The sequence below is a fragment of the Tetrao urogallus genome (assembly GCF_951394365.1).
Source record: "Tetrao urogallus genome assembly, chromosome: 21".
Classification (NCBI taxonomy): Eukaryota; Metazoa; Chordata; class Aves; order Galliformes; family Phasianidae; genus Tetrao; species Tetrao urogallus.
The window spans coordinates 4,179,913-4,203,385 of NC_136834.1; the positions used below are offsets into that span (position 1 = coordinate 4,179,913).

Sequence of the window (23,473 nt, forward strand, 5' to 3'; positions counted from 1 at the left end):
CCAGAAGGGGTCCTTGGGATGTTGGGAACATTCCGTCTTAAAATGACTGCATGGCACCTGAAGGAAGTTGAACGCAGTCATTGAACTGAGTTGGAGGACCGGTTGTTTCAGCTTGGATTTGTTTTTACTGGAGGCACAGAACTGTGTCCTGTTTTAAGCTGATGTTTTATAAGGTGTTGGGTGCTTCGGACCTTCTGAAATGCTTGGAAATTCAGCCTGGTGCATTGGGTTTGTTGGGTTGGTTTTGTGCTCCTGCGGTAGGTTTTAATCCTGCCAGGCTCAGCTGCTGGAAAATCATTTGTCAGGCTCCCAAAATCACACTTAATATAATGACAACTGTTATTTTTAATCACCCACTTCAGTGTGCTTCTGGCTGCTGGATGATAACGAGTCAGATCCCCAAGTCCTTTCTGGGCAGGAAAAGCACTTCTCAGTCCTTCACCTCCTGTGTCCCTGGAAGCTGCTGGGGATGCCAGCTGCCCTGGATGTGGGAGGGAGAGGAGGATGGGGACAATCAAGGACCAAATTTCCCATGGCATCCCAAATTTCCAGGGCAAGCGGAGAGCTATTGCTGGGAGCTGCCCTGCTGCCAGGCTGCCATCCTTCCCACTGCACCCATGAAGTGAGCACAGTGGGGTATGCTCCCTGTGCACCTGTCCATCCCCTCTCCGTCGTATTCTCTGTTATTTCATCCCCCCTCTCAGCTCCTCTCCCTCTGGGTCAGTGCTTTCCAGAGGGCAGGCTGTGAACACAGCAGCAACATTTTAACCTCACACACAGCTCTTTTCCAGCAGCAGGGCAAAGGAGGCAAAGCCAAACAAAACAGCTCAGACCCTGTTTTTAATCTTTCTCTGCTTTCATACCTCGATGGGACAGCTGAGAAAGGAGGGCTGGGATGACATGCCAGGAGGTGGAGGGAAGGTGGCTGTAGTTGCATCTGTCTTTTCCTCCCTGCCTCTTTTTGCTCTCTTTCTCTCCCCCTCCGCTCTCTCTCTCTCTTTCCTTTTTCGTCTGTCTTGTGTTTTACAGTGTTGCCTGTTTGGAGGAAGGAGTTGTGTCCTCGCAGCACCCTTCTACTCCCTACCTGGACATCTCTGCTAGGAGGTCGGCTTTCTCCCCTTCTCCATAGCCAGTGCCAGCCCTGGCCTCTCCCCATTGCTCCCTTCCTCTCCAGTTTTCCTTAAGAGTCCTGGAACAGAGAGGTTTCCCCTGTTCTGCTCCCATCCCCTTGACCCGCACGCTTCCTGCCGGAATGGAGGATGCTGACTGTGCCTTGATCCTTAGAGGCAGATGAGAGTGGGAGCAGAGGTGGGTGGTACGAGACCCCACTCCTCTGTGAGCCGATACCTCTGGACTGCTCCCAGTTGCTCTCACCTCTCCTTTCACCCTGACTAACCTGCTCCCTTCCCTGCCTCCTGCTTCCCCAGCCCTTGCATCAGCCAGGATGCGTAACAAGCAGTGCGCTTCTTCCATGCCTCAGTTTCCCTGCCTGCAGGATGGAGAAGGGATGACAGCAGGGCTTGATTATAGCATAGCCAAAGGTCCTTGCTTGCTCTCTCCTCATTATATCCACTCATCAAAATTGGTGCCAAAACCCCCCACTGACTTCTGCAGGTGCCCAGGGCTGCATTTTGGGTTTCTCTCTCCATACAAGCATGCTGCCTCTGTGTGTTTGGGGATATGGTTATGGTACGTGTGTTGTGTTTTGTGTTGAACACAAGCAGGAGATGTGAGCAGCACCACAGGGCGAAGCACCGTGGGGAGCAGTTCCTGCTCCTTGGGAGCTGCTTGTAAACCCTTCAGCCACAGGGAAATTGAGGAGAGGCAGGGAAGGGCCGGGTGAGAGCAGTAACCACGTGTCTCAATTGCTCTCCTGTTCCTTTGCAGCCTCTTGGCTCTGAGCTTTGAGTTGGCAGGGACTTCCCAAAGGGCCAGACCCCAAATTCAGACCTGTTTATGCCCAAGTTTTGGACTGTTCTCTCGTTGGTTCACAGCATGCAGCCAAGCTCCTGAGGGCTCAAGCTTTGATCCCGTTCTGCAGCTGCATCACATTGGTCCTTGCAGAGGAGGAAGGCAGAGCATTGCCCCTTCCCACCCCCTGTGCTGCCCACTGGGGCTGTGCTGCATCTTCTGCTGCATCCATCTCACCTTAGCCACCCTGTCTGTTCCCACATCCTTCTTGTTGATATGTCCTTGTCCGTGTCCAGCATGTGTTACATTGATGTCCTTTCCTTGCTCTGGGTCCTCGGGGCTTTTGTGATGAATCACAGGAACGGGTCTCTGTGCAGTGCTGGGGCACTGCTGGCTTTTGGCTGCCCACGGTGGATGAAGGGTAATGGGACATGGGGGATTTCCCCCAGAGCCTTGCAGAACTCTGCCAGGAGGCTCAGCATTGCCTTTTTGCTGCCAGCCACCAGAAGGGTTGGCTGCTCACCTTCTCACTACTGGGCATCTTGTGGGGAAGGATGCCAGCTGCTCGGCTGACTTTGATGGAGTAGCTCCATTAAGAGAGCAGAGGGCATGGCTGCCTCTCAGCCCGCAGCCCATGCAGTGGGGCATCCTCAGGGCTCTGCTCCCCGAGCCAGGTGCTGGAGGACTGGGATGAAGTAAGGACAGTGGCTCCTCATCCTGCCCCAGCAGGAGGGGAAGTCACAGGGTGTGGTGAAGCCAGGCATCATTTCCATTGTCAGAGGCTGGTGGCATCGCTGCTGCATGGGATGAGAGGTGTGGGCTTCTGGCAAAGGAAAGTTGTCCTCCATCAGTACGATGCCTTGTGGTGTTGGCTGGGAACCCAAACGGGGCTTTTTGCAGACATCTGTACAAAAACTATGGGCTGATCAGAGTCCCATGAGGTGCACGGGACAGAGGAACAAGCGTGCAGGGAGGAGATCTCGTGCCTGCTTCCCAACCCAACCCAAACCTCCGCTGAGCATGGGGGAGATGCTATGATGATGCAAGGCCAGGAGCTCTGTGCATTGCCACAGCTTGGGGGAGGCAGGCTGCAGCCGCCGGCATGCCTCGCTGTGCACCGTGCCTGGGGATGCTCAGCAGGCAGCGAGCTCACCCTGCCACCCATTTCCTATGCCCCCTCTGCAGACCTGGGTACTCCCAGCCCCTGCCTGAGCGTGGAGTGTACTTTTGGGGCCACCTGCGTGGTGAAGAACCGGGAGCCCGTGTGCGAATGCCAGCAGGTGTGCCAGGGCCGCTATGACCCCGTCTGCGGCAGCGACAACCGCACCTATGGCAACCCCTGCGAGCTCAACGCCATGGCCTGCGTCCTCAAGAGGGAGATCAGGGTGAAGCACAAGGGGCCCTGCGGTAAGGAGACAGCCAGCCTGGTGGGTTGTGGTGCTGCTCACGTGCTGTGCAAAGGGAGGGAGGGGAGCGTGGCACCGTTGTGCATCCTTACCCCGGGGGGACGCTGCCTGGCATGGATGCGGTGATCTCTCCTGCGGAGGTTTTCTTTCTTAACGTGAGCCCTCAGTGCAAACGCAACTCAGAGCCGTGTGCAGCTCTCCCATCTGCAGGCTCACTGCTTGTGCCAGCACAGCTTTGCCAGGTGGGAAGTGTTTGCACACAGGCAGAGCCCAAGCTGGTTGCTCGTGCTCCTTTGTGCTGGGCTCTTGCAGTTTTGTCCAAATGCTGCTGTTCTGCCCTTAAATCTTCAGGCTGGGCAGCAGGTGCTTTGCACCCAGTGCTGCGCTCATCCTCTCGTGGCCGGCACTGATTTATTGCTCCCCATAACGACACTCAGCCTCATACTCTCTGCATCCCATTTAGCTGTAACAGCTCACAGCTCCAGTGACATTTCATTGCAATTACTCTTGGCCCTGATGGCTTTTACAAGCAGTTATTGCCATGCAGTCTCTCTCCTCCCTCCTGCAGCCTCGCCTCTGCTGGAGCTCCGGTCCTGCAGGGCTTAGCACAAGGGATGAGGTTGCAGCAGGGTTAGATTTCACCTCTGGCACTTCCATACAAAGCAATGCTCGCCCTGCTGATTTAACCCACTGCTTTTTTGTTCCTCGCCCCTGCAGACCGCTGTGGCAAGTGTCAGTTTGGGGCCATCTGTGAAGCAGAGACGGGGCGGTGCGTGTGCCCCACGGAGTGTGTGCCCTCCTCCCAGCCCGTCTGTGGCACAGATGGCAACACCTACAGCAGCGAGTGTGAGCTCCACGTCCGAGCGTGCACGCAGCAGAAGAACATTTTGGTGGCTGCCCAAGGCGACTGCAGTGAGTCTGGCAAGGTCCCCTTCTTCCCTCTTCTTGCTCCTTTCAGTGGCGTTTTGAGGAGCGGATGCTCAGCATCCCCCTGCTCACCCGGGGCCCTTCGAGGCCCTGGGGGTGTTTGTGTGCTGGGGGAGGCACCGGAGTAACCTGAGGGTGGGGATGTGTGGGGCCGAGCGAAGGAAGTGGGCTGCCATCAAAATGGGAGGGGTTCCATCCCCAGGGGGTGATTCCTCCCTGCTTGTGTGTGTTCTCAGCACAGGAAACCCTCTGTGCTGATTTCTCAATGAATTAAAAGCCTTGCCTCTTTCTTTTTTTTTTTTTTTGTCGTTAGAACAAATGACACTTGAGCAAAAGCAGCACGTTTAGCCCCATAAAACCAGTCCAGCTGGTCTGGTGTTCCAGGGCTGAGCAGTGCATGGGTATCCTCTCTAAAACTGGGAGAAAAGATTAATGGGGAGCGACTCTCAGGAGCCGGAATGAGAGTAAATGGAATTTCTTGCTGGTGTCCCTGCAGAGTCCTGCGGCAGCACGGTGTGCTCCTTCGGCAGCACCTGTATGGGTGGGCAGTGCGTGTGTCCCCGCTGTGAGCAGCAGCCCCTGGCCCAGGTTTGTGGCACCGATGGCCTCACCTATGACAACCGCTGCGAGCTCCGAGCAGCCTCCTGCCAGCAGCAGAAGAGCATCGAGGTGGCCAAGATGGGGCCGTGTGAGGACGGTGGGTTGTTGTTGCTCTTCCCTTGGCTGATGCCACCTGGGCAGGGAGTTGCATTGCTGCGTGAATTGCATGCCTTATGTTCCACTTATTCTGGAGGAAGGGGAGTGGTTGTGGTGCCCGGGGGTTGCTCTGAGTGGAGATGCTCCGTGAGGATGCCCAGGGTTGTTCCATGGTGCTGCTCCCTGATGGTTCCCACTTGGCTCTGTCTGCAGGAACAGCGCCAATGGGTCTGGGCAGCACGAGGCTGCTCTTCCTGACCCTTTCCAGAGTGTTGGGGAGGGGGGTGCTCATCTGTAGGATGCAGCATCCCCCATTGCTAGCCATGATCCCACTCTCCTCAATAGCATCTTTTAATTATCTTTAGGTATTTTAGGTAAAGCAGCTCAGCATCCCTCTGGAAGCAGGCTGGGACCTCTCAGCTTTGCCTTGCTGGTGGTCAGACACCAAGAGCCTCCTGAGCTCCCCTCTCTATGGGGTGAAGCCATGGCTTAATGCAGGCTGAGAGCACAGACCTCCCCCAAACCTCACTGCTGTGATGCTGCCATTCCCCAGCTTGCTGCGCTGGGAAGGATGTCAGTATGTGGCAGAGCTCGGGGATAGGGCAAGGCAGAACATGGTGTTTGATCACAGCCCTCCTTTGGGAATTTCAGGTTGATGTCCCTCTGGGAAAAGATCTTAAATAATTCTCTGTGTAATGCCAACTCCCAGCCTTTGATCACTCAATAAAAAGGGGCAGGTTTTCCTTTTTTGCTTCTCTTTTTTTTCTCCCCCTTTTTTTTTTTTTTTTTTTTTTATCCTTTTAATTAAAGGAGCCTTTGAAATCAGCAACATCTCTATTCTTGCTGCTGGAGCTCTGGGCACCTTATAGAGAGGCAGCCAGGCAGAGCACAGCATTTATAGGTTGGGCAAGAAGGCCTCCAGTCAGCTCCTAAGGCATCCCTATGCCTTTTGCATTGCTTAACTTATTATTGTAGTGATGGGAGAACTTGCTTTCTGCAGGGGAGGGGATCTTCTCTGCGGTACAGGCAGGAGCATCCTAACATATGGGCAATCTGATCCGATGGTTAACAACCCTGCCCACAGCAGGGGGGATGGAACTGGATGATCTTTAAGGTCTCTTCCAACCCACGCCATTCTGTGATTCTATGGCATGTCGGCCCAGGAGATATTCATGCTGGAGATATTCAGGAGCTGTCTGGATATGCTCCTGGGCAAGGTGGCCCTGCTTGAGCCATCTGCTTTTGCCTGGTCCTGCCAGGACCCCCCTCTCACCACGCTTCTCCTCCATCCAGAATGTGGCTCAGGAGGCTCAGGCTCTGGTGATGGCAGTGAGTGTGAGCAGGACCGATGCCGGCACTACGGGGGCTGGTGGGATGAGGACGCAGAGGACGACCGTTGTGTGTGTGACTTCACCTGCCTGGCAGTGCCACGCAGCCCGGTAAGCACATGAAGCATTCCTGGGCTGCTGTCCTTGCTCCCTTCAGCCTGGTGGCCTTGCCACACTCTTCCTGGGGCATCCCATCGGCAGGAAGCCTGCTCTGAGAGCTCCCCTCGCCGTCTTGACAGGTCTGTGGCTCTGATGATGTGACCTACGCCAATGAGTGTGAGCTGAAGAAGACGAGGTGTGAAAAACGCCAGGACCTCTTTGTCACCAGCCAAGGAGCCTGCCGTGGTGAGCGAGACCCTGCGGCACGTGCCATCCCCATCCTGGTGCCCTGACATTCCTGTTTCATGCCTGGCCAAAGCTAGGGCCTCACTCCATCACCTACCCCAGCATCTCTGCAAGGACCCGCGTGGTTTTGAGAAATGCTGCTCAGTCTCTGTGTTGGCCATAACGCCCCTGTGCCTCTCTGCCTTGCTCCACAGCCCTCACCACGACCCCACCGCCTCTCCCAGTTGTGCACTGCAGTCAAACCATCTATGGGTGCTGCCCGGACAACATGACCCTGGCACTTGGAGTGGGTGCAGCAGGGTGCCCGAGTGAGTGATGGTCTCCATCTGGGGGGGATGCTTGGGGTTGCGCTCTGGGGAGAGAAAGGACGGTCCCAGTTCCTCAGTTAGCTAGCTAGTTTCATTAATATTTACTAAATCATTGTCAGAGTCAGCACTTCAGCAGAAGGCGCATTTTGAAAGGCATTAGCACGCTGTTAACAGCTGAGGCTGTGACTGCCTATTAGGGAAACCCATCACCCCATGGAGACACACCTCACGCCATACTTGGGCCTGGCTAATGCCTGTGTGATGAGGATGTAGTGCTGCTTAATGTACCATATAATTTAAAAAGCAGCAGTATTCAGCCAGCGTCTCTTCCTGGAGCTGGCTGAGATGGCAGGAGTTGGTCAGGGGACTCTAGGAAGTAGGTGGAGCATCTTGCTTTAGCATCACCCTGATGGTGATGGTCAAAGTGATGTTCCACAGATCATCCAGCCACGGGAAGAGCTTCTTCCTCACTATGGAATCCTGTATCCCACTGGTTTCTGTCCTGTATGTGCTGGCAACAAGCATACACCAGGAGATAATCCCCACTTGAACCCCTAGTGCAGATTTCTCTCTTGCCTCCTGCCCTGGACACACCATCTCCCTGCCTCTATCTGCTCCCAGGGTCTCCTTTGCTCTCCAGCTCTGACCCACATCCCCTTCCCACTGCTCCCCAGGGGCTAAGGGAGCATTTCACCATCTATCTTTGGATCACTTCCCTCCATCAACTTCCTAATTAATGAATTAATAATAAACTCCTAATAGCTTCCTCTCTCTTTGATGTCAGTGAGTGAGGAGCTGTAGATGAGAGCAGAGCAAGCGGGTTAATCCCTGGAGATCAGCCCTGCCTTGTAGCTGGAGGAGGTGGTGGGCACAGTGGTGATGGGCTGATGGTTGGATTTGATGACCTTAGAGGTCGTTTCCAACCTTTATGATTCATCCTACTCGGCCAGGACTCACCCTGTGCTCTTTGTTGGTTCGCAGGCACCTGCCAGTGCAACCCCTATGGCTCCTACGGAGGAGCCTGCGACCCTGCCACGGGGCAGTGCTCCTGCAAGCCAGGCGTTGGGGGGCTCAAGTGTGACCGCTGTGAGCCTGGCTTCTGGAACTTCCGTGGCATCGTCACCGACAGCAAGAGCGGCTGCACACGTGAGTGCTGGTTGCTGTGCCATTTCCAGCTAGGAACCCCAATGCTGCTCCTGTTGTGAGCCAAATTCGGTGGCTGTTGCTGCAAAATTTGCACTACTGCACCAATTGAATGATTTCTTTTTTCCCCCTCCTTGCTCAGCTTGTAACTGCGACCCGGTGGGCTCAGTGCGTGATGACTGTGAGCAGATGACTGGGCTCTGCTCCTGCAAGACTGGTATCACTGGCATGAAGTGCAACCAGTGTCCCAATGGCAGCAAGATGGGCATGGCTGGCTGTGAAAAAGGTGAGGGGGAGGTGTGTGGCACACAGAAATGCTGCTCTACCAAGTCCCTGGGAGAGCTGAGACCTGAGGAGGGGGATTTGGATTTGACGTTGGCTCTTGGGTTTTGTTATTTTTTATGCTTGGTATGTGTTTTGCTCATCTCTTCCCCCTTCTCTCCCTACCCTAGACCCATCAGCTCCAAAATCCTGTGAGGAAATGAGCTGCGAGTTCGGGGCCTCATGCGTGGAGGTCAACGGCTTTGCCCACTGCGAGTGCCCGTCCCCGCTCTGCTCAGAGGCCAACATGACCAAGGTCTGGGGGAGCACTAGGGACTGAGCTGGGCTTTGGGCACAGGTACATGTGGCCAGCTTGGTCCTGCCAGGCTTGGAGTTCAGCTCCTGCTCCCAGGTCACTGTCTTTGGTGCATGGGGCAGGAATGTGCCTGCCATGAGTGTCCCCAACACAGAGCGTTGTGCATCACTGATGCCTCTGAGCTGCTCTGCTCAGTTTGAGGACAGGTTTATTTTGCCTGAGGCTTGTTTAGGAGGACAGATACAGCTCATATCTTGTATCATTTCTTCTCCCAGGTGTGTGGCTCTGATGGTGTCACCTATGGGGACCAGTGCCAGCTGAAGACCATTGCGTGCCGGCAGGGACAGCTCATCACAGTGAAGCATGTGGGGCAATGCCACGGTGAGTGCCTCCTGCACCTCCTCATGCCCTGCCCATGGCTTGCACTGTGCTTCCCAGCACCATGGGCACCCTTTCCCAGACCAGACCCTTCTTAACTTCCCTCCCTTGCTGCTCCTTGTAGAGTCCATCACTCACACGAGCCACGCGATGCCACCCACCCCTCTGCCCACCTTGCCCTTGGACAAGCTCATCCTACCCCCACCACTGCAGCTGACCACCCGGGCTACAGAAACCACCGAGCTGGCCACTAGCTCTCTGCTGATGGAAGCCAGCCCCACTGCAAGAAGTCACCCTACAACAAGGCGTGTCACGACAACCCGACCTGCCACCACACCATGGATGACCCATGGGGTGCTGAAGACCACCGTCCGCCCGCTCTCCACCTCTCCAGTGGTCCTGGCCACCACTCAGCCTGCCTTCGCTGAATCGGGCAGCGCAGAAGGCAGTGGGGACCAGGAGATGAGCATCAGTGGGGACCAGGAATCCAGCGGGGCAGGCTCTGCTGGTGAGCATTGCTTGGGAGGTCACCTGGGGTCTTAATGAAAGAGATGAGGCTGTGTCCCAGCCTCATGGTCTAACAGGAATGAGGTCCTACCCCTGTTAATACTTCCTTGCAGGGGAAGAGGAGGTGGAGGAAAGCCAGGTAACCCCAACTCCAGCCATCGAGAGGGCAACGTGCTACAACACCCCGCTCGGGTGCTGCTCTGATGGCAAGACTGCGGCTGCTGATGCAGAAGGGAGCAACTGTCCGGGTGAGTCCATCTGTTTTGGTGGCCAGGAGATGGACAGAGTCCTTGCAGGGCACAGAGCAGGGCAAGTGTTGGCAGTGAGCCCTGCCTTGATCCCAGCCTGGGCCTGGGTCACCCTCAGTGTGTCACCCCCTCTTTGTTCTGGACACCACATTCCCCTTTTTAACACACAAAAAGAATATAAGTTATGGATTCTCCATATGGTTACCAACAGCAGGGATCTCCATAGCTCCCAAAGCTTTCCTGGAAGGGAACCACGCTTTGGGTTCCCGCTGCAGTTTTGCCAGGCTGATCCCAGCCTCCTCACAGCATCTTTACTCAGTTCTCCCAGCACAGGTTTTTCTCCTTGCCCACAGCCACACGTGGCCCTGCTGTGCCCCTGTTGCATGCCCATGTCTGATCCGACCGTGTTGACTGTGCTGCTCTGGCTAACGTCTTTCTCTTGTTACTCAGCCGGTGCAGGGGGGCTGCTCTCCGGGCCGGAGCTCAGAGGAAACTGTATGGTAAAAGCTGCCATCTTCAGCCTGGTCTTTGCCATCTGCTCCAGCACCCTCTGATACTAATCCTCCATGGCGCTCTCCCAGACCCATCCAGACTAACCCCAACACTGGCACTACCCGCACACTGCCATCACCCTTTCCCCCCCTAGGGAATCGAACGCTCCTCACGGGTCAGCCAGATGCCTGCCCCCCCATCCCTGTGAGCCAACTCAAGGAGTTTGTCTTGTCTGCCCTCCCTCCTGCAGCTACCAAAGTCTTCCAAGGAGTCCTCATCTTGGAGGAGGTGGAAGGCCAGGAGCTGTTTTACACACCTGAGATGGCTGACCCCAAGTCAGAGCTCTTCGGGGAGACGGCCAGGAGCATTGAGAGCGCGGTGAGTCCTTCGCACTTGATTGGAAGTCCAGCTAGTGCATTTCTTGCTTTGGAAGAAAAAAGGACCCCATACACTCACCCCACTAGGACAGGGGCCAGGTGCTTTCCTAGAATCACAGAATCATGAAGATTCAAAAGACCTTTTTGGTGATGGGGCTATTCAGATGAGAGAGTCTTCTTTAATTTCTTGGATTTCCCAAAGCGCCTGCGTCTCCTTGAAAAGCCCGTAGGCAAAAACGTGTCCCAGATCCCTTTGCTCCTCCTGTTCAGCTATGCAGCTTTTGGAAATCCACTCTCCCACACTTAAAGATAAGCCCCCTGTATTGCCAGCTCTTGGAGCAGGTGGGCTTTCGTAGTAATGTGTACATAAAGACGTGCCAAGGAAATATTGGTGGGGTAAGAGCACTGTAACACAGCCCGCAGTGTGGCACAGCAAACACAAAGCATCTTTGCAAGGAGATTAGCATATTTAGAGCTGCTTCCAAGCTGCACTTAGAAGCTGGCAAGCCCTCGGTACAGTCATATAAGCAGATGTGTGCCTGGCATATGGACCGTATGGTTCATTCAGTTCTGCATCACAAAAGCAATATTTCCCAATACAATAGTGGCTTTTAGCTGAGGATCCAAACCCACACACATGAGGCTTCATTCACTGGTTCTTCTGTTCTTCCCACTGAGGACACAGAAGGCTTGATTAGGTTCTGTTCTCCCAGGGATGGGGAAACGACAACACAGCATTGGCCCGTAGGACATCACATACCTGATGTGCTCTCCTTTGCTCCTCTAAGACGACGGTGCCCAAATTCATGGGGGTGACTGTGACACGGGTCCAGTTTTAAGTTATTTCTTCTGTCTTTGCCTTGAAGCCAAGGGAAGGAAGTGGTGCCCTCCAGCTGTGATGGTGCTGGTCCCACACGAGGCTGGCAGGCTGCTAGCAGGGTGATGAAGCCCTGACTGTGTCTAAGTGGTTGGACTATCACTGTCTCTTTCGTGTGACTTCAGACAAATCCTGCAGCGTCTGAGAGGCAGCTTTTAGAAGGCATTCATGTGCTTAGAGATGCAGAATGGAGCCTTACGGGATTTTCCAAAGCGCATAAGCAGGTTTATCCAGATTTAGAAGAGATCAGTAAGACTTAGACGCCACACAATAGCAAATCCTTATATGAACTGCAAGGTGTCTCTGGTCTGCACACATCTCCTCCATGGAGATCTCCTCTGCACTTTCCCCACGTTGCCTTGGTCCTGTTCTAACCTTTGAATTCAGGCCATAACGAATAGGGACCTTCCCAAATTATCCCTACCCAAAGGAGCACTGTGCTCTGCGTGCGTCGGTGGGATTTCTTGCAGAGGTTTTGAAGCAAACCTAACTGGGTTGAAACCAAGAGACTCGCTGAGACCTAACACCTTTTGCTGAAGGAACCTGACCCCATGCCCCCGATGTCCCCATTAACCAGTTTGCCTTTCCTCCTCCACCTCCAATCCGTTAGCTGGATGAGCTTTTCCGAAATTCCGACGTTAAGAAAGATTTCAAGAGCATCCGTGTCCGAGACCTGGGGCAGAGCAGTGCTGTCCGTGTCATTGTGGAGTCCCACTTTGACCCAGGTAAGAGCTGTTCCAGTGCTGAGAAACCAGCAAACCTTGGAATTTGTCAGGGATTTGCCCTTTGTCTGACAAAATCAGGAACTGCTGGGAGGAGCTGCAACCTGAGCTGGTGCATGGAAGGCTGGAAGCGTTCTGGTGGGGCAGGGAGTGATTGAGATGCATCAGAGGGAGGTTGTGAAGGGAAAACTGCTTGCTGGGGCTGTGTTTCACACTTGTCTTTCTCCTGGCTGTGATCAGCCACTTCCTACACGGCAGCTGACGTCCAGGCAGCTCTGCTGAAGCAGATCAGAGCCTCCAAGAAGAGGACCATCCTGGTGAAGAAGCCCCAACAGGAGCACGTCAAATTCATGGACTTTGGTGAGCGCTCTGTCTGTCTATGGCCAAACCCCAGTCCCTTGGGTTGGGCATTTGGGTTAGGGGAGAGGGCTCTCATGCTTTGGTGCACGCAGCAGTCTCGCTGAGCCTCCCTCCAAAACCCGAGCTCCTTTCCTCTTTGCAAAGACACCTGCAAAGCACCAGCCTCACCCCGCGCATTGCTGCCTTCCAGACTGGATCCCCAGGCTCTTCACCACCACCGTCACCACCACCACAGCCACCACCATGGCACCTGCAACCACACGGAGGCACACCACGGCTTCTGCTGCCACCACAGCCCACGTCCTGCACCAGGACGTCGCCGGCCACCCCAGTGCCAAGCTGGCAGCACCCGTGAGCACCAGGAGGCCCACATCCACCCTGCCCACCACCGCCCGGCGCAAGCCCACTCGCCAGCCCCCCAGCACCACCAAGAAGCCCTCGCGACCCTGCGACTCACACCCCTGCCTGCACGGTGGCACCTGTGAGGACGATGGGAAAGAGTTCACCTGCAGCTGCCCAGCGGGCAAAGGAGGAGCTGTGTGTGAGAAACGTAGGTGGCCTCTGGTTTGCCTAGAGGTGATGGAGCTCGTGGCCATTGGATAGCAAGGGACAAGGGAGTTAGAACCTTTAAAGGTCCCTTCCAATTCAAACGGTTCTGTGATTCTATGAAAACTGGGGACAGCAGAGTCATGGGAAGGGGATCTCTTGGGGCTTTTGGTTCCAAACTCATGTTCCAACCACGGATGCTGAGAGGATACAAGTGGGAAAGTGATCTCCAGTCATCCATTCTGCTGCATGCTCTCCCCAAGCACCGTGATGTGCACTGGCTGAATGGGGATAGGGAGCAAACCCGGCCCTGTACTGAATGCTAGTGCTGCAAGGGTCAGTGTAACCTCTGTACTCCAGCCGTCAGCAGGCTGTGCAAGCACTGTAAGTAGTAAGAGGCAAAGCTGCAGGGGAAGAAGGTGGCAGCAGCAATTTCTTGCTGGCTGTGCTACATCAGTGCCCTAGAGCAAGGGGATTGTGAGCTTCTGCTTTTGTATCTCACGGCATTGCCTGCGGCTCCTGAAGTTACTGAGCACAGAGAGACCGGTGCTGTCTTTTGCTGATGATTCAGGTGCTATTCCCCCATGCTCAGAGCTGCTTAGCAAACAGCCTCGTGCACATCATGCTCACCCAGAGCTGCTGTTACGCACTGTGAGCTCCCACTGTCACAGCAGAGCTCTGGGTGGCTCTCAGTGCTGATTCCTGGAAAGCGGTGTCCCTGAAGCTCTAAGCTGAAGCTGCTTCTGGATGTGGATGCTGAATCCTGTTCCTTCTAACGGGGCTTGCTCTTCTCCCTCCCTGCCTCTTGCAGCCATCAGGTACTTCATCCCCAGCTTCGGTGGCAAGTCCTACCTGGCCTTCAAGATGATGAAGGCGTACCACACCGTGCGCATCGCCATGGAATTCAGGGCCACGGAGCTCAGTGGGCTGCTGCTCTACAACGGGCAGAATCGTGGCAAGGACTTCATCTCCCTGGCGCTGGTGGGCGGCTTCGTGGAGCTCAGGTGGGCGCCCTAGGTGCAGGCTCCTACATGAGGGAGTGGTAGGAGCAAATGGAGAAGAGGGGGAGCAGTTTTTGCAGCGTATTTCCCTGTGGCACTTTGATTAATTCGTGTCGCTCGGTTTGAATTTTAAAAAGCTAGAAGGTGTGGGAAGTTGATTTTTTTTTTCTGAGCTCTTTTTTTGGCGCTGTTCTTACACTGTAAAAAGAAGCGTAGGGGGGAGTAGAGGGAGAGAAAAGCCCCAGAAACCCAAGGTGGAATTATTTTTACCTTTCCAAAAAGGCAGAGATTCAAGTTCCCAGCTTCAGCCTGGGGCGCAGCTGCCCTTACAGTGCATGCAACCTCTCTGCGAGGCGGCACGGCTGTCAGCCTCCCCATCTTCTGCTCCAGGTTTAACACGGGCTCCGGCACGGGCGTCATCACCAGCAAGGTGCGCGTGGAGCCTGGCAAATGGCACCAGCTGGTGGTGAACCGCAACCGCCGCAGCGGCATGCTGGCTGTGGATGGGGAGCCCCACGTCAGCGGGGAGAGCCCCACGGGCACCGACGGGCTCAACCTCGACACCGACCTCTTTGTTGGAGGAGCTCCCGAGGACCAAATGGCTGTGTGAGTAAAGGCGCCGCGCCGCGGCGTCCCGATGGAGTGGCCGTGAAAACAAGATTTCCATGCGCTGGTGTTTTTCTCCCCCGCCCACCGTGTCCTTTGTCCCTTCAGAGTGGCAGAGCGTACCGCGGCTACGGCTGGCCTGAAGGGCTGCATCCGCCTCCTGGATGTGAACAACCAGATGTACGACCTGCGGGAGAAAGGCAGCGATGTGCTGTACGGCAGTGGGGTGGGAGAGTGCGGCAACGACCCCTGCCACCCCAACCCCTGCCACCATGGGGGCATCTGCCACGTCAAGGAGGCAGAGATGTTCCACTGCGAGTGTCTTCATTCCTACACCGGTACGGGGCAGGGCATTTGCTGGGGCTCCTGGTCCTGCTGGGTGGTCCTGAGGGGTCCGAAAGCCTTTGGGGTGGCAGAGGGGAAGATGCAGTGGGGAGCTTTGATAGCGCCTCCAAGAAGTGTAGGATGAAGCCGTGCCCATTGGAGACGGAACCAATTTCAGATCTCACCATACGTGCATGAGACAACGGACAGGATCTGTGTATTTGAGGGCAGAGCCATGTGTGGGCATCACCTGTCCTTTTGTGGGGTCCATTGCAGGGAGTCCTTGGGCCATGTGAGCCCAACCTGAGGTGGGACAGAAGGGCTTGCAGGGCCATTAGGGGACATGCCATCCTCTGCCCATCCCAGAGCAGGGTTGTGTCTGACCAAATCGTGCCTGCTGGCTGTTAGAACGCCTATGTGACCATCTTGCTCTTCTGCTGCAGGTCCAACGTGTGCTGATGAGAGGAACCCATGCGACCCGACGCCGTGCCACATCTCTGCCACCTGCCTGGTGCTGCCAGAGGGAGGTGCCATGTGTGCCTGTCCCATGGGACGGGAAGGAGAGTTCTGTGAGCGAGGTGTGTTGGGGCTGGGGAGGGCTGGAGCTGCAAGTGTCCTCAGCTTGCATGACTAGGAGCCCCTGTTTGATGTTGAAGCTGCTCTGCCTCCTCTTCCTCACCGTTCCCTCGTTTGTCCCCAGTGACGGAGCAGGACCACACCATGCCCTTCCTCCCAGAGTTCAATGGCTTTTCCTACCTGGAGCTGAACGGGCTGCAGACCTTCGTTCCTGACCTGCAGTAAGTGCTCAAGAGCATGTTGCCAATGGCAAAACCTTGGAGATTTTATCTAGAGGGACTGGGATTGCTGGAATTGCTGTTGCCAGGCTGCGGCAGCGATGTGCCAAGGTGCCTTGTGCTGCAGTGGGCTGTGTGAGCACTGCAGGCTGGCATCCTGAAGGTGGCATATGTCTCTCCTACACGGCAGTTCTGCCTGTCGGGTCAGTGGGTGGCATCCCTAAGAGATCTGTGGGATCAGGCAGGCAGTTGTCTTCGGGGCCCTTTGCACAAGGGTGGTAGAAGAGGCTGTGGGCAGCTGGTTTGAAGGGTATTTGTCATCCTTCTCTCTTCAGGGACAAAATGTCCATGGAAGTGGTGTTCCTGGCCAAGAGTCCCAGCGGCATGATCTTTTACAATGGGCAGAAGACAGATGGCAAAGGAGACTTTGTGTCTCTGGCTTTGCACGATGGCTACCTGGAGTATCGATACGACCTGGGCAAAGGGGCAGCCGTGCTCAGGTAGGGCTGGAAGCATGATGGTGGTGACTACAGGGGACTACTACTCCATTGCCCAGCACTGGCTGGAGCTCCATCCCCAGGACGGATGCAGGGGAGGTCCCATGCTGGCAGCAGTGGCTCCTGTTGGCTGTGATTGGGGCCTGTCCTGTGGGCTGTGCCTGTACGGGTGGAGTGGGTATTCACAGGGGCTCATTGCAGAGCTCTCACCGTACGTCTTCACCTCCCTTCCCACCACCAGGAGCAAAGAGCCAATTCCCCTCAACACCTGGATAAGCGTTTTGTTGGAGAGGAGTGGGCGCAAAGGGGTAATGAGGATCAACAACGGCGAGAGGGTGATGGGAGAGTCACCGGTACGTTGACAGGCCAAAGCAAGCTGCCCAGAGCTCTCTGGGCTTCCAACCTTGCTCCCCTCCTGTGTGAAACCAGCTGAGACACCAGACTTGTGGGCTTTTAATCCTGGAGGTGCATGGAGGGTGGAGGAGGAGTGGGCGAGACCTGGGAGCTGAGGATGCTGTGGGACAGCCGCTGCACGCTCCTTGCTCTTGCAACCCTGCATGTTGAGATGTTACCCACTGATCTTCCATTTCTCTCTCTCTTTCTCTCTCCCTTTGATTTGCATTTGTATTTTTCCCTCCCCTGCTGTCTGGATCCCAGAAATCCCGTAAGGTACAGATAAGTATGACCCACTGCACCTCCATCTCATCTGCCATTGGCACGTTGTTCTTCTGTTTTCCATCCAGATCTCAGTGTCTCACCTGCTCCCCTTCCCATCTGACCAAGCAGCTTTAGGATCTCTGTAGATTAGAGACACTCGTTTCCTCTTCATTAATTTCCAGCCAGTTGTTGCATTTTTGTTTCGGAAGCATTACAATTAATCTGGTCATTTTTCTTGTGTTAACTCCACAAAGCATTAGCTAGTGACTCATGTAGCTGCATCCTGGTCCTGCTGCCATGACCCAGGTTCCCAAATCATTGGAGTTAGAGGAGAACCTCCTTTTTATCATTGAAATGGCCGATAGAGTCATGGAATGGCTTGGGTTGGCAGGGCAAGGATGCCACTCGCTAGATCAGGTTTGCTGCAGCATCTGAATGCTGCTCTCCTTCCATCTCCCCTCCTTGCCAGGTGCCTCATGCCTTCCTGAACCTGAAGGAGCCATTCTACGTGGGGGGAGCCCCCGATTTCAGCAAGCTGGCTCGAGCTGCAGCCATCTCCACCAGCTTCTATGGAGCTGTGCAGAGGGTAAGCCTGGTGCCAGAGGTGCCGGTCTCCATGAGGACATTCCCAGCACATGGGTCCCTGTGCACAAGGACGTGTCACGAGGACATGTGGGGCTCAGGGCTCATAGTTACGGGACACAAAGGTTGACTCTTGTCCTTCCCCACCTTCCAGATCTCCATCAAAGGGGTTCCCTTGCTGAAGGAGCAGCACATCCGCAGCGCCGTTGAAATCTCCCCATTCCGTGCCCACCCCTGCACCCAAAAGCCCAACCCATGCCAGAACGGAGGCACCTGCAGCCCTCGGATGGAGAGCTACGAGTGCGTGTGCCAGAGGGGCTTCTCTGGGGCTCACTGCGAGAAAGGTGAGGCTGTCATGGCAGGAACCCCCACCATTCCATCTTCTTGTTATGCTGGGGAAGCACAGGGTGTTGGCTGGTTGGCAGTCTCCTGCAGATGGGTGCTCAGGACCATCACCAAGCTCGGGTTCCTCCCTGACTTTAGCCAAGAAACCACAAAAGCTGCAGATTTCATGTCGGTTGGTTGCAAAAGTGGAAGCTGGCCCATGCTCTGCCTGAAAAGTCAGGGCTCAGGGTTGCTGTGCTGCCATGTCTGTGCCTGCCTCCCTCCTTCGTGGATAAAGGAGGATCTTCCTGATCCCCAAGGACAGACAGGCTGTGCTGTGTTGCCTGACAGCTCTTCCTTTTCCCACCTTCAGTGATCATTGAGAAGGCAGCTGGAGATGCAGAGGCCATTGCATTTGATGGTAGGACGTACATGGAGTACCACAACGCCGTGACAAAGAGGTAACTTGGCTGTGGAGTTGAGCCGAGATCAAAACGAGGAGTTGGAGAGACAGGGGCAAAGAAGCCTAAAACCAGTGTCCAAAGAGAGGCTGTGAACCTTCACTTCCAGCCCATACCTCAAAAACTGCCTTCTTGATGGAGGGGTTCCCCACAGTGCCAGGTCTGGGTGCTGGGGTGGGGTGACACTGATGTTACGCTCCATCCATTTCCTCTTTGCACTTTCCTCTGACCCCTCTTGCACTAAATTCCTGCCTGAGGAGAGCGTCTGCCTTCTGTTTGTTGTCTGTCTCTCTGTCTGTCCGTCTCTTCTCAGTGTCGTTGTTTCTTTGTTTTCAAGCCACCTGAGCAATGAGATCCCTGCGTAAGTACAGCCCTCCCTGCAGCCCACCCGTGGGACAGGATGGGGACAGGCATGGGGACATTTGCCTGGGGCTTCCACGGGTGGCACTTCCAGCCCATGGCAAGGATGGCACAGCTCTGGTGACTCGCCAGGGCTGCTGTTTGGCTTTGCTGCAGGCAGATGTTGCTTGCTGCAACTTAGCTTTAGTTCAAAGGGACGAGCGCAGAGCAGGAAAGGTCCCAGTATGAGTCTCTCCCATCAGCAGCAAAGTATTAAACACGGAAGTAAAGTAAGTGGACAAGCAGCACTGATGAACCACATCCCTGCGGAGGAGCAGAAAGCTGCTGCCTTCATGTCTTGCCTCTGCCAGCACCCGCAAGGAGAAGGTCACCCTCCCCAGCCACCTCCCCACCTGAGCCAGCCCGTGCCCGTTTGGGCTGTGCGTGCCCCATCCTGCAAAGGGAGCTTAGCACTTCTCCCCAAATCCCTCAGCTGGGATTTGGCAGCGGCTCTCAGCAGGCCTCAAGGGCTCGTTGGGTTGCCCATAAAAAGTCACTTCTCCTTCCTGCAGACAGATATCGGGTGTGCCTGGGGCAGGACCGGCACTCCAGTTGCTTCTCTGCATGGCTCTGCTGGCCACGACATGCCCGTACATTTTGTTTTGAACATACCTTGTGATACGTACATATCTCTGGAGCTGGAGCCCCTAATGCACCCAGCAGTGCCAGCAAGACAGCTGTACTCCTGGGTTTCCCCTTCTCTGTGCACGCCCAAGTGCCCTGAGGCTGACTCAGAGCAGCCTTACGTGACCGTGCAGCTCCCATTCCCCATCCCAAAGGCTGGCAGGTGGCTGGCCATGAAGTGCTCTTTGCATGGGGCCTTCCCCAGAAGGTCCCTTCCCCAAAACGCCCCTTCCCCAGCAGTGCCCATCCTAGCTGCCTGGCTGCACACCCCAACATTTTAGCATGAGGGATCAGCAGGAACACGAGGAATCCCAACCCTGGGACAGGGCTCTGGGACAGCAGCAACGTGCACACTTGTCTTGTTGGCTTGAGGAAGCTCAGCCCAAGAACTGCTGAGGCTGGGCAGGGTGGGAGGGCAGGGTCTCCTCTGCTGCCTTGTGCTTACTGCATGCTCCCCTTTCTTCCTGCATCTAAGTCCTGACGCACTGGACTACCCTGCTGAGCCCAGGTGAGTCGTGCCAGGCTTCTCGTGCTCCGTGCTCTGCTCTCCCTGCCTCTGCGTGTCCGCGTCTCCATGCTCCTTCTGTATGCTGTACTCTGGGCTTTTTGTCTGTAAAGGATGCAGCTCTGCAGGTGGTGAGGGCAAACACACAAAGGAAGCTCCAGCAGATGAGCAGCAGCTCTGTCCCTTGCTCCTTGGGGCCTTTTTTTTGGCAGTGGGTGAAAGGGAAACAGAGCTAAAGGTTGGATATTAGGAAAAACTTCTCCCAGAGAGTGGTGAGGCACGGGCACAAGCTGTCCAGGGGGGTGAGAGAGTCTCTGTCCCTGTTGAGAACATGGAGATGTGGTACTGAGGGACACGGTCAGCAGGCATGGTGAGGGCTGGAGTTGGGGATCTTAGAGGTCTTTCCCAACTTCAGAGATTCTGTGGTTCTACCCTGGGAGCACAGTGGGCGTTTTGCTCCTGTCCAGCCCTCTGAGTGTGGTGTCCTTTGGAAACAAAAAGCTGTCTGTGTTGTCCTGTCTGTGTGCACGTGTCTTGGAGCATCCCAGGAGGGTGGATGGTGGCTCTGTATGAGAAAGATGGAAACAGCAATGTGGGGAAAACACTGTCCTGGAAGCATTCCTCCCCTGGAAAAACGGCTGTGTCTGGGATGGAGATAGTTTTGCTGCCTCTATGGGCAAGCTCAGGTGCCAGAGCCCAGATGACCCTATCTATCTCTGGTGATGGCCTTGCTGGGAGCAGGAGCTGGGTTGGGGACCTGTTGCTTTCGCAGCCGTGTTTTAACACTGCTCTGTGCTCTCCTGACGTAGCGAGAAGGCTTTGCAATCCAACCACTTTGAGCTGAGCATCAAAACAGAAGCCACCCAGGGCCTGATCCTGTGGAGTGGGAAGGGGCTGGAGCGATCCGACTACATCGCCCTCGCCATCGTGGATGGCTTTGTCCAGATGATGTATGACCTGGGCTCCAAGCCAGTCGTCCTGCGGTCCACAGTCCCCATCAACACCAACCACTGGACCCACATCAAAGCTTACAGGTGGGAAGGGGGCAAGAGTGGGGTTGGGCTGGACTACTTTGGGATGGGCAAGCGGTGACACGGGGTCAAGAGCGAGGCCCCCAGGGGTCACTCCCGTCCTTGGATAAGAATAGAGGAGAGGCATGTGGGCAATGGGGTGCGTTCTGCGACACGCCTGTCCTCCATTCTGGGAAATGCCAAAGGGAAAGGCTAAAGGAAAGGTTCATGCCTTTTAGTTTGGCCAGCAGAAGGTTTGACATTCTGCTGTCCCCGCGTTTGGGCGGTCAGGGAGCGGCGAGAGCGGCGTGGTTGGCGTGCCGTGGATTGCCGTGGGGGCAGCCCTGGGCGTCTCCTCCAAGGGTTTTAATTCTATCCCTTCCTCCTTCCCCGATGGAGCAGAGTACAGAGAGAAGGCTCCCTCCAGGTCGGCAACGAAGCTCCCATCACTGGCTCCTCGCCGCTGGGTGCCACACAGCTGGACACGGACGGGGCCCTGTGGCTGGGTAAGGGCTTGGGCAGAGTGAAAACCTCATGCACCCGTGGCTGGGGATGTGCAATGCCTTTGCATGCAAGTGCTTCGGACAAGTTTGGCCTCCCAGAAGCATCTCTTCCTTCTCTAAGCTGGTAGCTTCAGGTCTAACCCATCTTACAAAGACTTCACATCCAAGTAACGTCATTTTGCCTCTGAGAAGACAAAGAATCGCAGTATGGCTTAGGTTGGAAGGGATCTTAAAGACCATCAGGTTCCAACCCCATGCCATGGAGTGGGTTGCCACCCACCAGGTCAGGCTGCCCAATGCCCCATCCTTGAACACTTCCAAGGACGGGGCAGCCACGACTTCTTCAGGCAACCTGTTCTGCTGCCTCTGTACCCTCTGTGTAAATTAATTGCAAACATCTAACACCAATTCTGGCCAGGAAAGAGGTTTCTGAGTAAGGATGTGTGCGCAATGCTGGCGGGCAGGGTGCCGGAGCACGGCAATGTGTCTTTTGACATCCCTGTTCTCTGTTGCAGGGGGAATGGAGCGGCTCAGCGTGGCTCACAAGCTGCCCAAGGCCTACAGCACTGGCTTTATTGGCTGTATAAGGGACGTGATTGTCGACCGCCAGGAACTGCATCTGGTGGAGGACGCTTTAAACAACCCCACGATATTACACTGCTCAGCCAAATAGACCCCCAGGGACCCTTCCTTCTCCTTCCCTTCCTCCTGCCTATTGCTGTAATTATTTTCTATTTTTGTAAACTTATTGCTTTTTATATTTTGGGGGGAGGGGGGAAAGGGAGGGGAGGAACCACCGTTTCTGTTGGGTTATTTTGTTCGGTTGCAGTATATCCAGGTCAGTCAGACTCTAATCGAGCAGCAGCAACAAAGAACAAACCTTGAACCAAGTCTCCAAGAAGTGACAGAAGAACTTCCCCATTGCACCCGTGTTGTAAATCTCACTCATACTTGAAGCTTCTTTTGGGGTTTGTTTATTTTCCCCTCCTTACTTGTGTTCTTGGGTTGCCATTCACACTGTGGGGGGATAAAGGATGCTGGTGCTGGCAAGCCCTGTGGCCTTTGTGGGTTCACCACTCGCCTATCTCAGGCCCCTGTGTTCACCCCGTCTCCCTCCTCCCCCCTTCCTCTCACTATAATTTATGTGTGTAAGGATCTCAAGTGCTTTTCTCCTTTGTGCTCTGTTAAATCAGGGATGCCATGCACTGGAAGAGAGACCAAGGTCTGCTCTGAGCAGGCAGAAAAGCATTGCTCTTTGGTTGTCTTATGCCTGTTTGCTGGACTGAGAGGGGCAGGAGGGGAGGGGAGAAGTGTCGGTTTCTGTGTTGGCTCTCCTCCTCCTCCTCCTCTTGGACACATGCAGAAGCAGCTGTGAAACCTCATTTCCATGCTTTGTGTTGACCCAGACTTGTCCTCACCACCTGCTTACCCTGGCTGCTCTTGTGAGAGCTTCTGTGCCCCAAACCGTGCACCACTGACAACTTGCAACACGTCCTCGGGAGCTGGGGGTCCCCTCCTTCCAGCACTGGCTACAAGGGCATGGGATTGGGTCTTCTTCTGCTTTAAAGAAACCTCTTGGACCTGTCCTGCCTTGACCCACATCCGTTTTCCAGCCTCCTGGCACGACCTGCCCTCTGCCTACCGTGAGGACGGTTGCAGCGCATCTCTGTAAGCTGATGTTAGAACCCATGCCATGGCAAGTGCTCACCGTTTTACCTTTGTCTTCAAGCTTTTGCAGCACCCGGTGCAACGCAGGGTCTTCCATGCCACAATCAGAGCTCCTCCAGTGCCATCAGCAATGGCTCCAGCAGGATGGGCTGGGCTGGGAACCAAGTGGCCAGATGGGAGAGCTGGGGAGGGGGGTTTTTTAAAGTGTTGTCTTTACCGTCTTTGAAGTCTCGTCTTCCTCCATTTGAGTCTTGAAAGCAAAGTGCCAGCTGTGCAGCCACTGTGTGCGTGTGTGTGTGTGTGTGTGGATGTGTGCAAACACTGGGGCTCCCCGAAGCAAAAACAAAGGGATCGCAGCTCTGAGCGCCGT

At 55.1% G+C, this 23,473-nt stretch overlaps 1 protein-coding gene across 1 annotated transcript in view; it reads left to right on the plus strand.

Annotated features, from left to right (window-relative positions):
• AGRN (agrin) overlaps nucleotides 1-22,108 on the plus strand; it is a gene marked incomplete at both ends in the record, with an annotated part of 60,976 nt that extends 38,868 nt beyond the window's left edge. The window contains 31 exons of the mRNA XM_079545478.1: nucleotides 3,097-3,318; nucleotides 4,035-4,229; nucleotides 4,741-4,941; nucleotides 6,234-6,379; nucleotides 6,508-6,613; nucleotides 6,808-6,921; nucleotides 7,903-8,067; nucleotides 8,207-8,350; nucleotides 8,517-8,641; nucleotides 8,917-9,022; nucleotides 9,144-9,527; nucleotides 9,640-9,774; nucleotides 10,517-10,644; nucleotides 12,131-12,245; nucleotides 12,483-12,602; nucleotides 12,793-13,152; nucleotides 13,960-14,152; nucleotides 14,540-14,755; nucleotides 14,864-15,093; nucleotides 15,523-15,657; nucleotides 15,780-15,876; nucleotides 16,209-16,373; nucleotides 16,612-16,723; nucleotides 17,028-17,039; nucleotides 17,497-17,613; nucleotides 17,764-17,953; nucleotides 18,307-18,394; nucleotides 19,893-19,925; nucleotides 20,732-20,956; nucleotides 21,335-21,438; nucleotides 21,951-22,108. Of these exons, the coding sequence (XP_079401604.1) occupies nucleotides 3,097-3,318; nucleotides 4,035-4,229; nucleotides 4,741-4,941; nucleotides 6,234-6,379; nucleotides 6,508-6,613; nucleotides 6,808-6,921; nucleotides 7,903-8,067; nucleotides 8,207-8,350; nucleotides 8,517-8,641; nucleotides 8,917-9,022; nucleotides 9,144-9,527; nucleotides 9,640-9,774; nucleotides 10,517-10,644; nucleotides 12,131-12,245; nucleotides 12,483-12,602; nucleotides 12,793-13,152; nucleotides 13,960-14,152; nucleotides 14,540-14,755; nucleotides 14,864-15,093; nucleotides 15,523-15,657; nucleotides 15,780-15,876; nucleotides 16,209-16,373; nucleotides 16,612-16,723; nucleotides 17,028-17,039; nucleotides 17,497-17,613; nucleotides 17,764-17,953; nucleotides 18,307-18,394; nucleotides 19,893-19,925; nucleotides 20,732-20,956; nucleotides 21,335-21,438; nucleotides 21,951-22,108 (4,841 nt within the window). The remainder of the gene's footprint in view (nucleotides 1-3,096; nucleotides 3,319-4,034; nucleotides 4,230-4,740; nucleotides 4,942-6,233; nucleotides 6,380-6,507; nucleotides 6,614-6,807; nucleotides 6,922-7,902; nucleotides 8,068-8,206; nucleotides 8,351-8,516; nucleotides 8,642-8,916; nucleotides 9,023-9,143; nucleotides 9,528-9,639; nucleotides 9,775-10,516; nucleotides 10,645-12,130; nucleotides 12,246-12,482; nucleotides 12,603-12,792; nucleotides 13,153-13,959; nucleotides 14,153-14,539; nucleotides 14,756-14,863; nucleotides 15,094-15,522; nucleotides 15,658-15,779; nucleotides 15,877-16,208; nucleotides 16,374-16,611; nucleotides 16,724-17,027; nucleotides 17,040-17,496; nucleotides 17,614-17,763; nucleotides 17,954-18,306; nucleotides 18,395-19,892; nucleotides 19,926-20,731; nucleotides 20,957-21,334; nucleotides 21,439-21,950) is intronic.
• Nucleotides 22,109-23,473: the final 1,365 nt, after the last annotated feature.